This window comes from Motacilla alba, chromosome 14 (genome assembly GCF_015832195.1).
Source record: "Motacilla alba alba isolate MOTALB_02 chromosome 14, Motacilla_alba_V1.0_pri, whole genome shotgun sequence".
Lineage (NCBI taxonomy): Eukaryota > Metazoa > Chordata > Aves > Passeriformes > Motacillidae > Motacilla > Motacilla alba.
In genome coordinates, this window is record NC_052029.1 from 4,345,284 (window position 1) to 4,366,739 (window position 21,456).

General features: G+C 41.1%; 1 protein-coding gene across 43 annotated transcripts in view; it reads left to right on the forward strand.

Annotated features, from left to right (window-relative positions):
- The window catches only part of RBFOX1 (RNA binding fox-1 homolog 1), a 1,167,310-nt gene that overhangs the window by 1,035,311 nt on the left and 110,543 nt on the right, over positions 1-21,456 (forward strand). For 41 of the 43 annotated variants that reach the window (XM_038151507.1, XM_038151462.1, XM_038151474.1 and 38 more), the window contains one exon: positions 5,924-6,166. The exons of 1 other annotated variant lie outside the window; for it this stretch is intronic. In XM_038151507.1, coding sequence (XP_038007435.1) covers positions 5,924-6,166 — 243 coding nt within the window. Of the gene's footprint in view, positions 1-1,538; positions 1,802-5,923; positions 6,167-21,456 lie in introns of those variants that run through there. One more of the 43 variants, XM_038151498.1, reaches the window with a different exon arrangement.

Consider the following 21,456-nt stretch of genomic DNA (forward strand, 5'->3'; position numbering starts at 1 on the left):
TGAAGGTGTTGGAGGGAAGGCTTTCTCCATGTGCAGTGGTGTGTCCATAGCATTATATGAATTCAGGCTAAGTTTTGGCAAGTGGTTTGCTGCTTTCAGTGAAAAGTGAGTAAATGTCCTTTGCAGGCTGTTGGGAGGTTTCAGTTGCTGAAATTCTTTTCCATACCTCAGGCACTGACACAGAGTGAACATGTCATTATCAAACACACACGCAGTAGTAGCAAGAGCACAGACTTTTATTGGAATACAGTATTTTATGTGTAAAAAAGACCAAAAGTAAATGTTTCTCTGCAATGGGAGAAACAAAATGGTACTTTCCTGCTAAGGTAGCAAAGAAATTCTCTTTTGCTTACTTATTGTTCTTTTCCCCCATGCTCTCTGAAAAAAGTTACTCTACATTATCATTCTTACTTTTGAAAGCTGAATTTGGCTGTGCCCCGAACCTTCCAAAAAAGAGAGGTGGCAGGAGCATTCATTTTGTGTGATTGTGGAAGCAAATGATGCGAGTCAAGTGGCCTGGCCAGATAATTAAGCTACAAGAGAGAAAGCTCACAGAGTCAGTCAGTTGTGATTATCAGTTTGGTGTGGTTGGATGTCTGATTCCTTCTGAAAAATCTGAAGTGGCTGCTTTTATCATCATTAATTGCGGAGTGCCAGCAACAAACCTGGAAGAATTACACTGCCACTATAAAGAATTCCAATATATTTCAGTTGGAATATAAGTTTAATGATGAATTGATGACTGTTTGTTGCTCTGCCCACCCCTTTGAATTGGAAGGTTTGTTAGAATAATTCCAGTGTTACGTGTCTGCCCTGCTTCTGAACCCTGATGTCTGTAGGCAGTCTGCAGCAGAGTGGCAATAAATGTGTATTCTTTGGGGCTGTCTGAATCTCTTTAGTTGTTTGGGGTATTTTTGTTTGGTTTATTTTTTAAAAAATTATTTTTCTTTTCTTTATTTCTTTAGATAGGAGTGCAATCATTTTGAAGCTATCTCTGGAGCATCTAGGAAAGTTCCTTTAACAGTAAAGCATTAGGTTGCTTAAAGTGCCTCACAGAACTAAACCTTGGTAGCACTTCTGAAATATTTCCCCTGCTAAGCGAGAGGGATGTCATGAAATGAAACAAAAAAGGAAACAATATTTCATTTGAAGGGAAGGATAAAATACTTCTAATCTAAACCAGGCTAGTTCCATATCGACGGTTTGCTTGTGGCGTTCAGCAGTTTTAAAATCGGAACCTTACTGGTATTATCTCTGCCACACGGAGGAGGAATTAATCCCTGGAAATGCACATGTGTAACAGGACATTGTAGCTGTCACAAATCCAGAGCCCTGGAAGTTCAGGGTGTTTTGGGTCTCTGAATATAGCCGTGTTAATTTTAAAACAAAAACCTTCAGCTTCCGGCAACTTCCCCAGTAGCATTTGCAATGTTTTTTAAACAGCTATTAATGTAGTCAAGCTGTGTTTTTTCCTCCTCCTCTGTGTAATCATCTGCTCAGTGGTGCACTCCACGAGCAGTAGCAGGAGCCAGAGGAGTGGCCTGCTGTGATTGATGGGGCGCGGCCCCGCTGCAGGAGCCCCATCTGGATCAGGTTTTGGGAGCGCTCTGATGCCGAGAGGGAGGTCAGCGAGCCCTGCACGGGCTCCCTCTCCCTCGGCACCCCGACCTCCCTCACCCCTGCGCCCCCTGCACCCACCCCCAGGCAGCACTGATGCTCCTTTTGGGCAGATGCTGCATGGCCTGGGAGCAGAGCAGCTGCTAAGTTTATGGAGAATAGAGGCAGCACGATGGTACCGCAGGTATTGTCACTTTTATTTCCACTTGAAACTCTTGGTTTTTAGTCAAGCCAGGGCAGTTCTTTTAAGCAGCTGCACCACTGCATGCAAGACTTGTAAGCCAGATTTTGATGCTTAAATCTGAAGGAGGGCAAGCTGCGGGGGATGATGTTTTTGATAGATGTAACTGAGCCCTTAGAGCCAGCAGGTTTGCAGAGAAATGTTGCATTTTTCCTCTTTGTTTCTGTGCCCTAAGGATACGATGCAGTTTGGCTCATTTAACTACAGTACAGGAGGCTTTCTCTAAATGTGAAATATCTCTTGCCAAAGAAACAAAACGCACCAAACGGAAAATAGAGCAAAACAAAAAATAAACTGTGAGTTTGACTTCAAAATGCAGGCAAGCAGAAAGGTTTTCATTGAATACGCTTTTATGCTGCAAATGTGTTTTTAAGGAAAAGAAACCCTTTTCTTTTAAAGAAAAAGAGATGTTTTCTGTGCTCTCTCCTTTGTGTACAAACATAACATGCTTGTCTTACTATGTTTTGACACTTTTTATGCATTTCTTAATTATGAAATCTTTTCAGAGGAGGAGATGCTGAAAAGTCATCTGAGATAGTAGGAGCAGTTTAAATTCTAAGCTTTTCTTCAAATGGGGTAATATGGATGAAATAGGAAAACCTTCACTTACCTACATCATCGGAATCCTTTTTTTTTGGTTCTTTACAGTTCAACATTTAACCAGAAAGCAATAAATTTGATTTTATACACTGCCACGTAAAGCATATTTTTCAGTTGAAATGTGGTTTTCATTAAGACTCGGGCCAAAACATTTAGCAGAGCCTGACTGTCTGCCATCCTTTGTTCTCCTTGCTGTTGCCAACAACCACTTTTTTAAAAAACCATGCACAAAGTGAGCATTAAGGGGTCATTTAATCTTAAAGATACTTGGAACTGAGTCTGAAGGCACAACTTCTCTTTAGCCTCTCCTGCCTGGGTGGGATTAAGCCATGCCTGTGTACTGTCATACACAGCTTTGAAATTACTCTAATACCTGAGTTCATAGGCTAATTTAGGATCAATATTTCCTCTTGCTTTTAGGGCCATTTCATATTTTCAACTTAATGCATTAGAATTTATTATTTCTTTTATTCATTCATTTTAAAGAGCACAATAGAGGAACATTTTAGGTGATTCTATTTAAAGAATTTTTGGTTCCTTAAAATCTATTCAAGTGTATCTCTTGTGTAGTCTGGGGTTTCCATCAACCACATGTAGACACAAATGTGTGATAGCTGACGCTTCATTGTTCTTGACAGAAATTAGTATTGGGAACAATTGGCTTTGGCTATTATTAGCCAAGTAAATAGTAAAGAACTTGATTAAACATACATGTTTTTATACTACATTGTAATACCTTGTCTGTTGAATTAATTATGAATAATAAATTCACACTAATTTTAAAGGTTAGGAAAGGCTTCAGTAGCCACTTGTTTTAAGGGATGAACAGCTCAGATTTATTGTCACTATCATTTTAAACTTAGGGCCTCCAGTAGCATGTGCAAGTCTAATTTCTTTAATGTCCCCTGTCTTCCAACAATTAAATGAACCTGCAGAGCCTGCACTCATAATCTTGTCTGTCAGTTTTCTGCTGTAAGCACAGTGGGATTGGTTTCTTCAATGGCAAGGCTGTAAATCTCTGAATATGTACAAGTTAGTTAAAAAAAAAAAGAGACAAATCCCTGACCCTTCATTGTTTACTTATTAATGAGGTCTCAGTTATTAATAAATGAGCCCGACCTCAGCTGAACAGGTCTAATGGAAATGGTAGCAGAGTCTCAGCATTGTGGAGGTTCTGAAATTACCAGTGCAATTTGCCATTTTGTGATAAATCTAAAAAGTTTGGAGTTGCTGGTAAAAATAATGGAGAAGTTCAACCCTCTTAATTAAATATGAGCTCTAATTAGCCCTAGGTGTGGATGCTTTGAATATTAATTAGGGTCCTCATAGAACTGCTGTCAAGGTTAATGAGAAACAGTGGGGGGTCTCAGCAACATCTGGTTTAGGCTGGAGGTGGTACAAAACCCTTTAGATGAAATGCACCTGGACATCACCCCTTGGTCCCTCTGTTGCCGTTGCTGCTCTTTTTTAACAGCTGCTGACTCTGATGTCGTGTTCAGCATCTGACAGGAAGGAATAGCTTAAGGACCAGCACTAACCAGCTCCTGCGTTTCAAAACCAGCACAGTGAAAATGCTTACAGAGGCAGAATCGGGATTTGCTTTTGTTCCTTCTTACCCCTTGCTCAAGTCTCTCCTGAAACAGCTGATTAAAAAATTTAAGGTTGGCTGCCTCCCACACAAGTTTTAAAAGTACTTCTTTAATGAATGTCTCTGGTGTAATCCAGTCATTCCTGGGTTTTGCTTCATCTGGATTTAAATTTTTTTTTAATAGTGAAAATATTAGGTAAAAGAAATAAGAAAGGAGCTTGACCATTTTAATATTAGAGGTAAAAGTACACATTTATAAGAGCTTTTAGCCTCCACAGAAATTCAACAGGAGCAGCTTCAGTGCAGCATTAACTTTGCTAAATTGTAGATATACAAACAAATCTTAGTGACTTAACCCTGTGGAGTCAGTAAATGACTCTAGTTGTCTGGTAAAGATGGGTGAATGAAGCAATGGGAGCCACGTCCTCAGTGCCATACATTGAACCAGCAGCAGAGATGGGAATAAAATAAGAGAGGGTTTGATTGATAATATAAAGTTCTAATTTTTTCAGACACACTGAGTGCCTCTTACAAAGGAAAATTCACTTTTCTCTTTTAAGCCTGTCGAGTACCAAGACTTAGCTCCTGTGTGAATTCTTAAAAGCTCTTGATTTTAGGATGAGTTCATGTCAGAGAGCTGGTGTCTGAATTAGCTGAAATTGGCTGTAAATGCCCTTAAGTACAAGGTGCAGAAGAATGTCTTTTATTAATCCACCCTATTTTAAATTGGGAAATCAAGGACTGATGAGTACGAATAAAATCCCTGCAATAGTCTTGGGCAGGTGCTTGTACATGCATTGGTGGGAGAATGATGGAGTAGTTTGAAAGGTAATTAAATTTTAACTGTGCATTTTTACATTCCTTGCTTATTAGTGGGATAATTTTATTTTGTAAATTAGTTTATCTGAGGTTGGGATAGTCCCTGCACTAATGGCCTCTAATTCTGTCTCAGGCAAAATCTCATTCTGGACTTTTTTTTATATAGGTTCAGAAACATTGTAGTGTACATTTCCTCCTCTGGAATTACTGCTTTTTGGTGTGGGGAAAACATTTAGTCAGAAGTTTTATAATGGATAAATTAACAGGCTTGGCTATTCCTTATTTTATCAAATGGAAATATGGGTCTCTCTATAAAGACACGAGGCTAGTGTCAATGCTATGGGCTAATTGTGATATGAAAATTAAATACTACTGTCTTCAAATGCAAAACCTTTAAAGTTTAAATCTATTTCTCTTAACATAGAATTCTTTCTTTATGTTATTTAAGGTTTTGAACTGATGCACTTTTGGATTCCAATACTTAATATTTTGATGAGATCTCATTACTATTTTGCATTTGTGGCACGCAATTGCTTAATGAAGAGTACCTCAAAGTATTCTGAATATCTCAGGGCATTATTGCACATAGGTGTTTTTAGTGTTAACAGTATGCACCCACATCCCGTGTTGCCTATATTGTGTTCTGTAAATGGTCAGTCAGAGTGATCACAGGCTGGGGGCTGAGTTTACCTGAGCTCTGTGCTGGCAGTTGTGCTCAGGAACCTTTGGAATGAACTGAATTTGTCCCTTTTCCTTGTCTGAGTTGAGGCATCATTAGTGCAGGCAGATTTCACTGACCTTTCCTGCCTGAAGACTAGTCTACAATTATCCAGCGAGCAGTAGATTTGTTTGTCTAATTATAATAATATTTAATAGGGTTAGCAGAATGCATTTAATACAGATAAGAAATATCCTCCTCAAGAAACAGCCGCTGTGCCCTTTTCAGGCCAGGATGCTCTCTGCGTTACAGGTGCAAGACCTTTGCTTATTTTATCTCACGCCACGTTTCTTCCTTTTTTTATTATTATTATTATTATTTTTCCTTTTGATTTCCACAGGGTAATCAGGAAGCTACAGCACCTCCTGACACAATGGCACAGCCTTATGCCTCAGCCCAGTTCGCTCCACCTCAGAACGGTATCCCTGCAGAATACACAGCCCCACATCCGCATCCAGCTCCAGACTACACAGGCCAAAGCACTGTTCCAGAGCACACGTTAAACATGTACCCTCCTGCTCAGACACACTCCGAACAGAGTGCAGCTGACACAAATGCACAAACTGTCTCCGGCACAGCCACAGTAAGTCAAGGTTACTGCTCTTTCTAAAGCTCTGTGTTTTGTGTGTGTTTATCAATAACGTTTTTGCCTTGGCACACTTCATTTGTGTCAGGCTTAGGCACCGTGTTAAGGTTGAAAGTCTGTCAGAGTTTGCTGTTGAACGTGGAGAACGTGTTTTCACTGGTTTTGGAGATTCTTAGTAAATATTGGAGCTTTGTAGAACCTGGAGTTTCATTTTCAACAGTGTTAGACAAAATGATTAATAGCCAGCCCATGAATCACAGCATAAATTTTAATTAAGTCTAATATGGAAAAACATTGCACATGAGTGTTTGTCGGCATTCATTTGCAGGGCCAAAGAAAGCAACCAAAAAACCCTAACCAGACTCATTTGATTGTTTTTATGACCTCTGTGTTTTCAACACAAGCAGTTTTAATAGAAGTATTACTTGAATGATCCTGTACAAAATTTACTGTGTGAATTAGTATTGTGAAGAGCATGTCTGCAATATTGTATTTTCTAGAGAGCTTGTTTGTGCAGCCATTACCCAAGTTGTGTGTGGATCTGTGCTAAACAGAGCAGAAATGATAGACTTTCCGTCTATTTGATTTATATGTGAAGTTCTGAAGTGTCATGAATTATGCAAGAGACTCCTTGGATGGCTCTACCTTGTAATTTAAGTCACAAATTTCACACACTGATAGTTTAGTGTTTCTGTCTTAATTCTAGAGTGGGACCCAATATATCCAGTGCCAAGAGCTGGCAGGTTTCTGAGCCATCAACCAGCCCCCGGTGCTACATGTGCAGGATGGAGCACAGAACAGGCAGTGCTTGAAACATCTCTCCTGGCTGTCCTCATCCTTGCCTCAGCCATTCTCCATGCCTCAGCTTACCTCCCCTTCCTTCCTGGCTCATATCCAGCCTAAAAGGTTTCATGCATTAGGGCAAGAAGAAAAGGAAAGCACATTCCCTTAAATGAGCTCTGCAAATTTATGTTTATTGCTATGCTGCTAATTTCTTTGTATGGGTTGTGCAAGAAAGGAAAGCAATAGCAAAGGCACCAAAGAAGATTCCTTGCTATTATAACAGAGAAATCCTTGTGAATTAATTACACATTTTTGTGGTTTGTGCAGTAAAATGTTTTGGCTTTTTTTTTATTTTAAACTTGGTAACTCTTTATTGCCTTGAGTTTCTCTTTTCTCCAGTAGTAGGAGAAAGTTTAAATTGAAGAGCATCCTATTTGCTGGTACCTCATAGCATTCTTTGCAGCTCTGCTGTGTTTCCTCTTATCTATCTCTTTGCTAACGTAAATTCCTGGTTCTTTCCAGCTTTTAAAACTTGCTTCCATAATCATTTTTGATTGTTGCCTAACTCTTGTCAAATACCACTGTCATTGGTTTAGAGCAGGAATCCTAAGCTGAATATATACTCCAGAAGAGATTGGATATTGACTAAAAAGATAGTATTTCCTACTGTACCTTTTTTGTTCTTTTCTGTTCTCTGATTTTGCTCAGTTTTTGTGACCACTGCTGCAACTTGAACAATCCACTGTGATGGCCAGCTCAGCCTTTTCATGTTTTGAAACTGTTTCTGTTCAGTCCTGAAGTAAAATACTGACAATGCTAAAATCAATGGTAAAAGACCCGTCGATGGGAGTGGGACAGGAGCTCATCCCTCATCATTTATTGCTTTCAATTGATTGTGTTTCCTCACCCCGTTTTGATTTTTCAGTTTGAAGAAATGTCACTCACTTTATCAGAGAAGTCAGGGATGTGTTTTCCCAACATTTTCCATAGCAAAGGCTGGTGAAAAGACATAGTTTGGATTGTCTGCAATGCCCTTATCTTCTTCAAGAGCTCTATTCAATCCCAGCTCTAGCAAATCCAATGATTCCCTGCTTCTGATATGCAAATAGGCTTTATTGTTATTTGGTTTTGTGTCCTTTGCTATCTGCTCTTACTTGCTTTTTGCCTTCCTAGTATCCAACTTGTATTTTACCTGTCAGACACCTTTTCCCTTCTGTTTCCCCTTGGAGTGAATTTCCATTCTCTGCAGGATAACACTTCAATTCCACTAACCTGTTATATTCAGGGAATATGGCATAGTTATTTGCTCTTTTTATTGTGGATCCTCTCCTTGCATTCTGGTTTCCTTTCTTACAGAGGAATGGACGGAACATTTTGAAGTGGCTCTCATGCTGTTTATAAAGAATTAGATTTCCTTCCTTTTGACTTTAGGGTCTGTTTGAGAAAGTTTTAGTATGGTTTGGTTTTTAACAAGATACTTTTTTCTAAATTGCAATGTTATATTGAAGGCTGTGGATGCTCTCCCTCAAGAGCAGTGCAATGAAAAGGCAGGTTTCTAGGTGTGCTCATCTATGGATCTGCACTGACATTTAACACATTGTTCACCAGTCCAGTTTACAAATGTACAGACAAATATTGCTTGCACAATTTAATTACAGGTACCTAGGTTTAAAATCTGTTATGCTGGGTGGCTTTAGGCATTGCATTTGGCAAACTGTGGAGACTTTATAAATAGATATATGCAGAAGGATCCCAGGCAGATTTAACATGGGCTTTGTAACATTATGAGGGTCCACCTCTGTACTCTGTAAGTTTAATAATGTAAGTTTTTATTATGAAAGAGAGCTTCAACAGCACTCTGTCAACATTGTACCTCCATGTGGTCTTTATTGTCAAAGGAGAAAAAATTTGGTTTTTTTTCTAATTTCTGCTAGCTTTGAGAACAGTTCGTTTCCAGTTGAGGAGTTTAAACTGGAATTGGTGTAGGAACATTGTGGCATTTGTTTGGTAGGTCCCAGTGGTTTTATTTAGTTTGCTTTCAGTAAGCTGTTTATGACATGCATTTGAATGAAGAATAATCAACTGGCCAATCATTCACAAAAGAATGCTGTCGTGATTAAGGATAAGCTGTTGGAGGCAAGAGCAGTTTCTGAATTTTCTCACTCACAGATTTATGTATCTGTGAAGCTGGATATACCATTAAAAATGGATCTTAAAATTTTGCAATGTGAACCTGAAAAACTGCAAGGCAATTGTCTAAACTGTAGAATTACTGCCAGAAGTGATTTAATCTCCTCCATGAAGGACTGAATCCATGCTGAGGTACATCCCAGGCTGTCTCTGAGTGTCCCTGGTTCTTTCTTCTTGTCTGAAAGAACAGTGCACTGAAGCTGGAGCTCATGCTGGGTCTAGTGCCACCTAAGCCCCAGTAAAGACAGAAATAACAAAAATAAACTCATTCTGTGCAACTTCTCTTGAATCTTCAACTGCAGCCCAGGGTGTGATCCCAGCCCGGCTGGAGCCACTGCCAGGATCCCCATTTTCCACAAACTGAACAAAATTCCAATCATCGGTTTTATCGCAGGTTTGCAATTTTGTGCAGAGTGCTCTTGTAATTCATGTTCACCAGTACTTCACGTACTCTTGGACATGCTCTTGTACTTCTAGAAAGTGTCTTTCCCAGTGACCAGTTTTAATCCGTTTAGATAAAATAATGCAGCAGGGTATTCTGTCAGAGTAAGTGCTGGAACGAGAGGTGCTCAGATTGCATGTGCAGGGATTGCTAACTCTGACTGAGATGCTAAGAAACGGGAGAAGAGGGACAGGATGAAAGGGTAGTGAATGATTAAAGACAGGGTGACTTGGCTGAAATAATATGAAATTATTAGTAGGTAATAAAATACGAAAATAAAATATGAAATTATCAGTATGTAAATAAAATCCAAGTCAAAAGTTACTTGGAGTCTTCTCTTAGCATCTCTGGTTTTCATCTTTTGGATCCATATGTTTGTTAAGTTGGAGTAAGGAGGAAGTGCATCTGAGTGTAGGCAAAATCAATAATCAACCAGCAGTGGGTTATTTAAGTGCTGGTAGACTTTTGGAGTTGCATGGTGTCAAAGATGTCTCAAGGCATTAACCAAAATAGCAAATGGCTTCTTCCTAGAAGGTTGGATCTACGAAAAGCATGTCACAAAGTGATACGAAAAGGGACACGTCTGATCATTTTGTAGAGTGGTTTGGAGTGCTACATTAAATAGTTATATGTATTAAAGTATTTTTAAGTAAGACATTTAATCATTTTATGAAATCAGCCTTTACCTGTGAACATATGCAGATGCAATTGTATTGTACATAAATAATTCCAAGGAAAACTTGTTCCGTTTTTGCCTGTGGCTTTCCTGCAAAACTTCTGTTGATGACAGCCGGAGATGTGTGTGTAAATAAAAAGGTCATTAGCTGGGCATGTGTGAGCAAGTAACAGTAAAGTAAATGTTTCTCTAGTGTTTCCTGTTCTAAGTGTATTATACTAATAATGAAAGTAACTATCATGGTGTGGTAAGAGCTGAGGTTGCAGTAATGCTCCGTGGTTTATGTGTGTATATAAAAAATGTGCTGCTTTAAACTTAATTCTACCTTTGCATAAAACTTGAGATCATTGTGCAGACCTTCTGTTTTGAACTGACCCTTCATCAGGCTTTAGAAGCTGAAAGGTTGTGTGACAAGTTGTGTGTTTGGATGGGAGCTCTTGGGGGAAAAGGCAGTTTACTTGGAGGAGTGATCCATCCATTTCTGAAGTGCTGAGCATCAGCAGCCAGCATGGCATTAGGGGATGCAGTGCTGTAGCAGATGTGCAGTGCTGAGGCGTGAGTTGCTTCTGGCCTGGGGAGATGATAAGAAGATTTCCCTCTAACTTCACTGTTGGAACTAAATTTCAGCTTGGTTACTACCAAAATTCCTCTGGTGGCATCCGCTGAACCTGATACTTCTGTGTGAGAATAATTGCTGTATTAGATATTATTTCTGTTGTTCCATCTGCCCTGTTTACCTTGAAATGTTTTATATTCTTTGGGATGTAATGGCCCATGAGTTTTATGTTTTCTTTTCTTGGTGTTAATTTGTCCAGGTTTGTGCCTTTTTTAGTCATGTTCCAGAGGCCGTCTCTTCATCTGAGGATTGGTGAAGGCTTAGTGATGCTCTGGACTGCAAAATTATTTGCCTTGTTGAACTTTGTTGTTTTGGAGAAGTGAGATATGTACAACTTTGCTGATATTTTAGGGGATTTAGTGTACCAGTTACTGTGTTGTGCTTATGAATTTGGGTAAGAAAGCTGGGAGTAGGAAGCATTTACAGTGTTTTAGTGTGTTGTCTAAGCCTGCAGGTGAGTAGATTATTACTCCAGCTTTCTGCAGCGTATTTCTGGTTTTTACTAGCTCTTTTTCCTGCTCTGTCTTCTGTGTAATTGATTAGTATAAGTGGTTTTCCTCTCCCCTAGTTTTTTTCTTTTCTCCTTTGGTTCATCTCCTCTTTCTCTCCTACTATTTCATTCCTGACCTCTCCATCTCCTGGGGGTGTGGGCTGCATTAGCTGCTTCATGCAGGTCTATTCCACATTCAGCAGTGTTCTGTATCCCCTTGGTGTCCAGGTGTGCCTCAGCTGTTCTAGCAGCAGCGTGTCAGGGAGGCAGAAATGTTCAAACCCAAGGTCTCTGTGCTGTGCTGGCTCATGGGAGGCCCGAGCTGAGCTTGCCTGGAGTCCAACCTGCCAGGTATCTGCAGAGTGCCGGGGACCTTCTCAGTGCTGCTGAGCTCAGCCGGTGCTAGCCCTGCCTCTGAATGTTCTGCTCCTCCCCGAGAGGTTTCCATCGGGTACCTGGAACTGTCCCCTGTGGCTTGGGAAGGAGTGGCTCACTTCATCTCTCCGTAATTGTGGCTGGCAAGGAGCAGAGCAGTTCCAGGGCAGAAAACCAATTCCTTCTCTAAAGGATGGCATTGTGCTCCCCTTGCAAAGGAACTGGAATTTTCACCACAAAGTGGCTGTCTTGTAAGCCAGATTCCCCCATGGACACTTTTTATTGCCAACTGGTATCAATGACCCAGTTTTATTCTACTTCAATGCCGTATTTTTGTCTCTAGATGTTTGCCACCAGTATGCTAGATAGCTGATAATGCTTTGACAACTCTTACAGCAGTGTTTATTCATCTAAATCATACCCTGCTGGTGCAGGCTATTCTATCAGCATGGTGTGCTATTTCATTTATACTACCTATTAGATCTGGTCCCAACTGCTCCTTGAAGGAAATATTTCAAGAAGCTTATTTTGAGACCCTGAGTGCTTCAGAGCTGCAGAAGCAAGGAACCCAGTCCAGCTCCTGCTCCACAGTGAGGAGATCAAAACTGACATCCCAAATAGAGAACATAATGCTGTGCTGGGGCCGTGAGGCACAGTAATGACTTGTGATCATAGGCATTATTGCCTCTAAGAGGCTTCCTTGCTGAGAGCCCTGTGTGCCAGCTTTGCAGCTCTGCCCCACGTGTGCTCCTTTGCTTATGCTGAGGAGTAGCAGGAACACACTGCTCACTTCAGCCCCTCTGCCTGGCAGTGCCAGCTCGAAAATAGATTCTCCTCCAGGATACACAGAACCTGACACTGTTTCCTGTGATGCTGTTTATGGAGTGCCTGTTTGTATTTCGTTGTTTTGGCTGGGAAGAGGATAAATAACCACCCTCTTTTTCCTGTGTTGCTGAGTGAACTTGGGTTTTGTGATTCTGTGAGTGGGTATGTGGTGTGAGGACAGCAGCCTTTCCCTGCCAGCTGACTGCACAGGGGCTCTTCTGAGATCTCAGTGCCTGATCTTTGTCATTCAGGTATCACCTCAGCTCCTTTCACCTTTTGATTCTCACAGCAAGAAAAGCTTGAAAATATGATGTCGAAATAGGAGACAGAAAAAAATATTATTCTGCTTTTGTGGGGTTTTATAGATACTGTGATTTTAACTTTCCTCATTTTTGCCTGCTTGAACTTGGTGAAATGTTAAAGCCAAAGCTCCTCCACAAAACCAAAAAAAAAACCAAAAACCCACCAACAAGGATAAAGAGAGCAATTATGCTCTGTCATCTTTAGTCATGTTTGCTCACATAAATTAGCTGAATGTCATTGATTACCCTTCTGAATGTTCTTCATAGGGCACACTAACACTTCTTAGATCACTTCAGCAGGTAATTCCAGCCAGCTCTAAGGCAGATTTGAAGCACAAAACATTGCAGAGATCTTTCAATCACATGGTCAACCAGAGATGGTCATAATACTGCAACTTGAAAAGTTTCTTCTAGAAAGCATTTCCAATTAATTTCTAATCTGTCAAGTTTAATTGACCAATTAAACAGTTTAGGATTTTCTTCCTGCTTGTCCCTGAAAGAGCTGGGCTAATATTGGTTTTTTAAGTTTTCTTGTACTTTGTATTGTCTCTTGGGCTCTTTACTCCTCCATACCAATTACTTTACGTGTTACATTATTGACTTTTTCTTCTCTCTGTGCAATCAAAGTAGCCACGGCATGCAAATACTTAGGCTGTGCTTGGCTCTGCTTTGGTTCATATGTATAGAGAAAAAACATTGTTGCATATTTTGCTGAGCATAAATTTCAATGGGGACTTTGGTGTGATGAAACAGCCAATTTCAACTTCGTTTATATTTGACCTTTTGCATCTTTGCTCCATGTTACACCATGGTAATTAACATTGATCTTAATGAGGGGATTTTTTTTGGTGAAAATTAGCTCTTTTTCACTACATGCATGAGTGGCTGTGTTAGGTTAGCTAAAACGATGATGTTTTCCATTCCCTTGCAATTGACATAATTGACTGTTAATGGCTTGCAGCTTGATCAGAAGTTGCTGATTCCTCCATTCACCAACTCGTTGTAATTGCAGTATAAACCTGTGCATCTCTTGGGAAGAGCGCATGTTTGTAACCTCTTGGTTATCCAGTAACCAAGAGTAATCCAGTAAGCAAGGGTAATCCTTACCCTTGCTTGAGGAAGCTGCCTCTCCACTGGAGAGGTCAGAGTGGTCAGGTAGCACAGGCAGCTGCAGGACTGACCAAGTGTGCAGTTAAAAGCTGCGAGGATCATGCAGAGAGGCCTCCTCTCTTCTCCCTGAAATCATGAGGCTGAATTTCTGTTCATGTGCCAGTCTGTGCCTAGAGCTAAACTTACTCTCCTGCATGACTACACGTGGGTCTCAGCTAAGGATGGCTTAGTGGTTTATTACCCCCCAACCCTGAAAATACTTTTTTTAATCCTGTTTATACTCTCAAGTTTTCATTCCTCTCCCTCACATCTCTCTCTTCAGCTTTCCCACACGCCCAGTCACCCACAGAATTACTTTAATTAAACATTACTCATGTGTGGGCTTGCTTACTGCTTCTCCCTGCTTAATTTGTTCCTTTCTAGGGTCAGTGTGAAAGAGTGGCTTGATTCAAGCATTTAACTTTGCTATCCATCAGTATTAGAAAGACAGTAACAAGGCATGTCCCTGTGTCTTGGCTGAACCCACAAGCAGGTGAATCCATCTGAAGCTGCTTCATGCTCTACCAGTGCCTTGACAGGCTGAGATAGACATTGCAGGCAGAAGCAGACAGAGGAAAATGTTCTTTTTCACCAGATATGCATTTAGGGAAGGGTGAGAAGTTTTTCTTTTCAGACTTTGCTGGAAAAAGAATTAGACTGAGCTAATACTTGCCCATGCACATCACGGCCTATTTGGTTTTTCTGTCATGTGCTGGTTGGTCATTTTAAATTGCAGAGATCTAGACATTAAATGGCCAATAATTTATTAATTAATTGCATAAATTCTAGAAGAAGGGATAAGAGAGTAACCTGTTTAATTCTGTCTTCAATTAATCCTACATGTGTATGGCAATTTCTTTACAAAAGTGACAATGTCGTGGGTTGACCGTGATTGACCTCCCTAATTTGTTGGGAGGTTTCTACATAGAAATATAAAATAATTGTTAATTTTTAAAAAATAATTACAAAACATTCCTTTTCTTTTGCTTCTTTCTTGCCTGCTTTAATCTTTGTGTGCGTTTTCATTATCTAATCTTCCTTACACTACTCCTTTTTCATAGTTTTGCTTTTCTTTTCCATTTATGTTGTTTTTCAACATGCATGCTTTGTCTCTATTTTCCGTCTCTTCCCAGTTTTTGCTCATTCCAATAATATCTACTAGCTTGCTTTCATTTCCTCCTCCCCTGTAGGAGGTACCACTGATTTTAATGTGGCATTGAGAGAATCTCTGAATCTCTGAAGGAAATATATAGTGGATGTGAAAAACACACACAATTTCTCTGGTATTTTTGTATCTAAATTGCAGCAACTTGCTGGTTCTAGATGCTTTTTCAGCTGATATCCCACACAGTTGTGTTGAAGCATCAGCATATTGTGCTGCCTTTTTTGATTTAGAAAAACTTCTCAACAGCTTTTTAAGAGAGACCCCTTGGGTCTTCTGCTATTCTTGCTTAAAGGGGCTTCTTGCATTTGCTTTTCCAGCAGAGACCTCTTTAAATCTCACCCACAGAAGCAGCTGCCACTGCCTCTGGTCTTTTCCCTACATGGGAAGTTGTCACTGCCTCTGAAATATAATGAGTTTACCCCAGAACACAAGCTGAGCTGCCCATTTAACACCCACCTGGAATGGCAGCAGGGTGTGTCACTGCTCCTTCCCTGCCCGGGCAACCAGCTCTGCACAGATGCCTGCCAAAGGAGGGGACAAAAGCTCCTGGGGGGCAGCTCCTCACCTGCCTCTGCCCCCAGAACAGCCCAGGTGAGGGAGACACATGAAACTCTCTGTGTGGAGCAGATTGTTTGCCATTGAGGACATCTCAGTCTTTCTAAACTGACTGGCTGCAGACTCTGGGGTAACGCTGGTACTGCCTCCCAACTTCCTCATCCTTCCAAAGGAAGAATGCAGGGTTTCTCTTGCTGTGCTATTTTTGCTTTAGATTGTAATTCAAATACTTTTCCTTTATTCTCTGATTTATAAAAGATAAAAAAGCAGCAGACTGCCTTCTGATTCAATCACAAGAGGAGAGCGTGCTTACAATCAAGTCTTTTCTGTGGCTGTGGGTTTTTTTGTTGCTGTTATAAAAAGCGCATCAAAAGATGTCAACTATTTCATAAGGATTCACATAAATTCCAGCTGTTCCAGAGTAGTATCTAAATATTTGATTTGAAAGCAAGATGTGTACCAAGGCTGCAACATATTGCAGGCATGATCACCCAGCTAGCCAGGAAGATCTGAGCCTGCCTGTGCTAATTAGTGTTTGCAGATGAAGCTCCTCAGTGGAAGCTGAAGTTAAAAAAATGGACTACAACAACATCATGTGTGAGAAAAGAGAGATCTAAAAAAACTGAAAGTATGTAAATTCATTATTTTTCATGTCATAACAATGCTGGGACACCTGATTTTGCTTTTCATGAAGATGTGGTTTATTTTTTTAATATCTTCATATTACAGAAGATATTATTGCTGCTATTGTTGAAAGAGATTTATTTCCAAAAATGTGTGTGTAAAATGTCAGTTTATTTAAAATATTTGCAAGCGTTCAGCATAAAGCTAGAAGATACTCAAAAAGAAATCTCATGGATTTTTACTTAGAGGAAAAATTTTTATGTTTGTCTGGAGAAATTTGCTTTAAGCTGATGCATTTGCTTGAAAATGTAGCAATTCTGTAGCCTATTTACTTAGAGTCCTTATTCTTTTGATTTTAGGGGTATGGGAATACTGATTGTGCTGAGAAATATGATTTCTTGTGGACATATTCCACCCCATTTCCTTTTCTACCTAGTTTACAATTACAGTGTTGCCAAATTTAGTGAAGCAGATGCCAAGTTTCACCTCTGAACATTTGTATTTCCTTGTTCTCATACATAAGCGTCCTTTTTTTCTTTAAAGAAAATCTGACAGGGACAGGTGGCAAAACTATCCCAAGCTGGAGCAGCAGAAAAAATGGAGCTTGGTTGTTTATACGTGAATGTCACTTTTGACCTCCTTTTAAATACATAATGTATTCTAGTTTTGACAGAGTGTTTGGGAAAAAATATTAGCTTGTATTGAAAAATAAAAGATGTAAAGGAGAAATTAAAATGAGATAAAAAAGTAGATTTTGAGCAAATAGAAAACTTGCATTTTACAGTAGTCCCTTCAAGTGTTGACCTTAAAATGCATTGCAATTAGTGTAATTGGTGGAGTCAACATATTTGCAGTGTAGACATTGAATAATTTTTAATACATGTCCATTGATTGAGCCTCATGAGCAGGTGATATTATATCCCAGTAAATCTGTACTGTGGTACACAGGAATTTAGCTACAAAATCCCATTTTACACTGAAGGGACAAGCCTGGCAAGGGCTGTGTGCTGGTGTGCACAGGAATTGGCCAGAGCTGCTTCTGAAGGGACTGGCTTTAGGAGCAGCTCTGGGATTGGCTTTAGGAACAGCTCTGGGATTGGCTTTAGGGACAGCTCTGGGATTGGCTTTAGGAGCAGCTCTGGCTCTGGAATCGGCTTTAGGGACAGCTCTGGGATTGGCTTTAGGAGCAGCTCTGGGATTGGCTTCAGGAGCAGCTCTGGCTCTGGGATTGGCTTTAGGGACAGCTCTGGGATTGGCTTTAGGGACAGCTCTGGGATTGGCTTTAGGAGCAGCTCTGGGATTGGCTTTAGGAGCAGCTCTGGCTCTGGAATCGGCTTTAGGGACAGCTCTGGGATTGGCTTTAGGAGCAGCTCTGGGATTGGCTTTAGGAGCAGCTCTGGGATTGGCTTTAGGAGCAGCTCTGGGATTGGCTTTAGGGACAGCTCTGGGATTGGCTTTAGGGACAGCTCTGGGATTGGCTTTAGGGACAGCTCTGGGATTGGCTTTAGGGACAGGTCTGGGATTGGCTTCAGGAGCAGCTCTGGGATTGGCTTTAGGGACAGGTCTGGGATTGGCTTTAGGGACAGCTCTGGGATCGGCTTTAGGAGCAGCTCTGGGATCGGCTTCAGGAGCAGCTCTGGGATTGGCTTCAGGAGCAGCTCTGGGATTGGCTTTAGGGACAGGTCTGGGATTGGATTTAAGAACAGGTCTGGGATTGGCTTTAGGAGCAGCTCTGGGATTGGCTTCAGGAGCAGCTCTGGGATTGGCTTCAGGAGCAGCTCTGGGATTGGCTTTAGGGACAGGTCTGGGATTGGCTTTAGGAGCAGCTCTGGGATTGGCTTCAGGAGCAGCTCTGGGATTGGCTTCAGGGACAGCTCTGGGATTGGCTTTAGGGACAGGTCCGGGATTGGCTTTAGGGACAGCTCTGGGATTGGCTTTAGGGACAGCTCTGGGATTGGCTTTAGGGACAGGTCTGGGATTGGATTTAAGAACAGGTCTGGGATTGGCTTTAGGAGCAGCTCTGGGATTGGCTTCAGGAGCAGCTCTGGGATTGGCTTCAGGAGCAGCTCTGGGATTGGCTTTAGGGACAGGTCTGGGATTGGCTTTAGGAGCAGCTCTGGGATTGGCTTCAGGAGCAGCTCTGGGATTGGCTTCAGGGACAGCTCTGGGATTGGCTTTAGGGACAGGTCCGGGATTGGCTTTAGGGACAGCTCTGGGATTGGCTTTAGGAGCAGGTCCTGTCCCGTGGGTGCAGAGCTCCTGGGAGCTGCAGGCTGGGTGTGTTTGAGTGCAGGTGCTGGGCAGCTCTGGAGCCCTGCAGGCTCCTGCATCCTGCAGTTGCTGGAGTTCACATCCAGGCTGGCAGGAGCTGTACTTGTGAAACGGCTCACACATGCAATAAAAGCACTTTCACACCAGCCTAAAATGCTGCTATTGGCTTCTTCCTGTCTCCAGCAAGTGTTTCCAATTTTAGAACTTGCTCTCATTTCTGAGCTGGGCTCCCTCTTCTCTTTTTTTCCCCACTGAGTTGAAAGCATTGCACATCCATCCCTTTTATCTTTCTGTTCTCTCTTGAAAGGAACTTGCAGCCATTTCCCGTGTTACTTCTCTTTTTGCATGTACAGCAAAGTCAACTTCACAAAGATTTTAATGCATTTTAGGGACAAAACATGTTCAATCAAAGGCAGCAGCGTCTGCATCACTGATTCTGTTCTGTGCTTTCTAATGGAGAGAGCTCTTTTATATCATTTTACTATTATTGTGCATTCGGAGATGCTCCTGTTTTGAATACAACTGTAAGGATTTTTTTTTATTTCTGTTTTTTTTTTAATATTGGGGTTTTTTGGTTTTTTTTTTTTTGTTTTGTTGTTTTTGGTTTTTTTTTCCCAAATACATGCTTTGTAGACAAAAAAATTTCTATATCCCAGGCTCCCACATATCCCCCTTAGCCCAACGCATGTGATTTTTCTGCCTGGAAATTTTCCCCAGTTGTAATTTGAGGATATGGGATATTTGTCTGGGCTTTTCAAAGTTAAGCTTCCTAAACAGACTATTGCCTGCCTAGAAATGTTACATCTGCTCATTCCGTGCCAGATGATACAGGTGATGTTAATGCTAACTAGGCAAGTGTAGCAAGTCTTGCTGTAGCAAAAATCAGTCATTTTGTGTGTCACGTTTCTGGCTGAGAAATGTGTCACCCCTCCCAGCCATGTATGCCCTGGCCACCCACTATAAAAAATTGCTTTCCACTATCATCAGCTGTTTAATATCTGTACAGACAATCCGTTCAGGTAGCAAGCTGAAGCTCCTCTCAGTATCTTCAGTTTCCTTAACTTAAACATAATGTATTGCCCCCCATTTGAGTAGCTTTCTAATTAATTGAATTATTGATTTGACATATTTCAGACACTGATCATTTGGAGCTACTAAGTTTAGAACCAGCTAGCTAGGAGCTATAATTTAGGAAGGAACCTGATACTTTTTATTTTGATTGAACTTACTGTGCCCTGTGTTTTAAAGCTTTTTGCCTTCACTGGGAAGAAGGGAGGGTTTCTATTGCTGAATAGTCAAGTTTTGGGTTACCTGTCTGTCTGTCTATCTATCATCTGTCCATTTTCCTCTATTAACAATGTTGTTTTGCTTTATTGTAAGAAAAAGGAGACTTTTTTGCTTCATCATAGGGTTATTTAAGACATTTACAGGAAGGTCCCTCGTGTCACACACAGGTGTCAGGCCAATGACTGGAAAGCTGTGTCCCCTCCTGTGTATGTTGCTGCTGGGACTAAAAAGCAGGGGAAAAAGCTGGTTGGTGATAAGTTTATTGTTCCTCTAACAGACTGTGCATTCATTACAAGGGATTGTTCTTGAGCGTACTTTTTGGGTGAAGAAATGGGATTTAACCAGAAAATCTTTAAGATGTAATTGAAAGAAGTAATTATTTGGGGATGCTTTGTGCCGCCTTGCCCTATTGATGAAATGCAGAAGCAGGTCTGGTGCTTGCTCAGCAGTTTTCAACAAGAGCAGATATTTCATGCCAAAATCTGTTCACATTTTTTTTGCAGCTGGGCTCTTTGGTGATTTGAATTGTGCCCAGGTGATGATAAATTTGTTGCTCTCACTTTAATCAAATACCTTTACACCATGCCCTTCTTTTGGTGAAAACCATATCCTAGTGCACGTCAAGGCCCATTTTGCCCCTGAGAAAAAGAGCTTTGAGTGCTGTGAGGGCTTGAAGGTTTTTTTGAAGTTTGCTTTAGTGTTTTGTCTGTAGTCACTGCACAAGTGCCCTGTCCACTCTCTGGTGCATTGAAGGTGGGAAATACAGAAAATCCCCGAGGCTGAGGTTGATGCTGCAGGAGCAGAGCACAGGGGCTCAGAGCTGCCCTGCACAGGCTCCTGGGGCTGATGAATTGCCTTGTCACAGAGATGTGACTGATGCTGGGAATTCCTGTAGTGGTTTTGCCCTCCCAGGGGCTGCAGGATGATGTGTGATAGGCTCTGGTGCAGCTGAGGGGTTGAGGGGTTTTTATTACCAGCAGCTTGTCAGAGCACAGGGGGATCTCTGGATGTGGATACAAGGCAAACCACCAGTGTTTTCTCCAAAATTTCTGATATGTTTTCAGTTGATCATTCCTTCTCTGAGGGAGTTGAATTCTATTTCCTACCACTCTCGTGGGGTAGCACAAAACAATTTGAGATAGAGACCGTACAAGTCTGTGACCTCAAATGATGAAGGTATTTCTTTATATTCGGCAGCTCTTTAGGTTTGGGAGTTGGCTGTAAGACTGAGATATTTCCGAATGTGCTGCTGCTGATCTTAATCTAGTGTGATTCTTTCTTGTTGAGTTTAGAGGATGATCCTCTCCAAGCATCTCATGGAAGGATTTATTTGATCCTTATGTCCATTTTGTGAGATTTTGCTAAATTATAATTATTGGTTTTTTTCTGCTTTTGTTGAGAAGGAGCTAGGGTACAAGTAGTTTAAATAACCTGCCAGAGGCAATTCTGTGACAAAATTGATTGCAGAGGCTGGCTGTCCTGAGCCCAAGTGTCTAGACTGAGAAATAGTCTTTTTTCTCCATAACAACAGAATGCT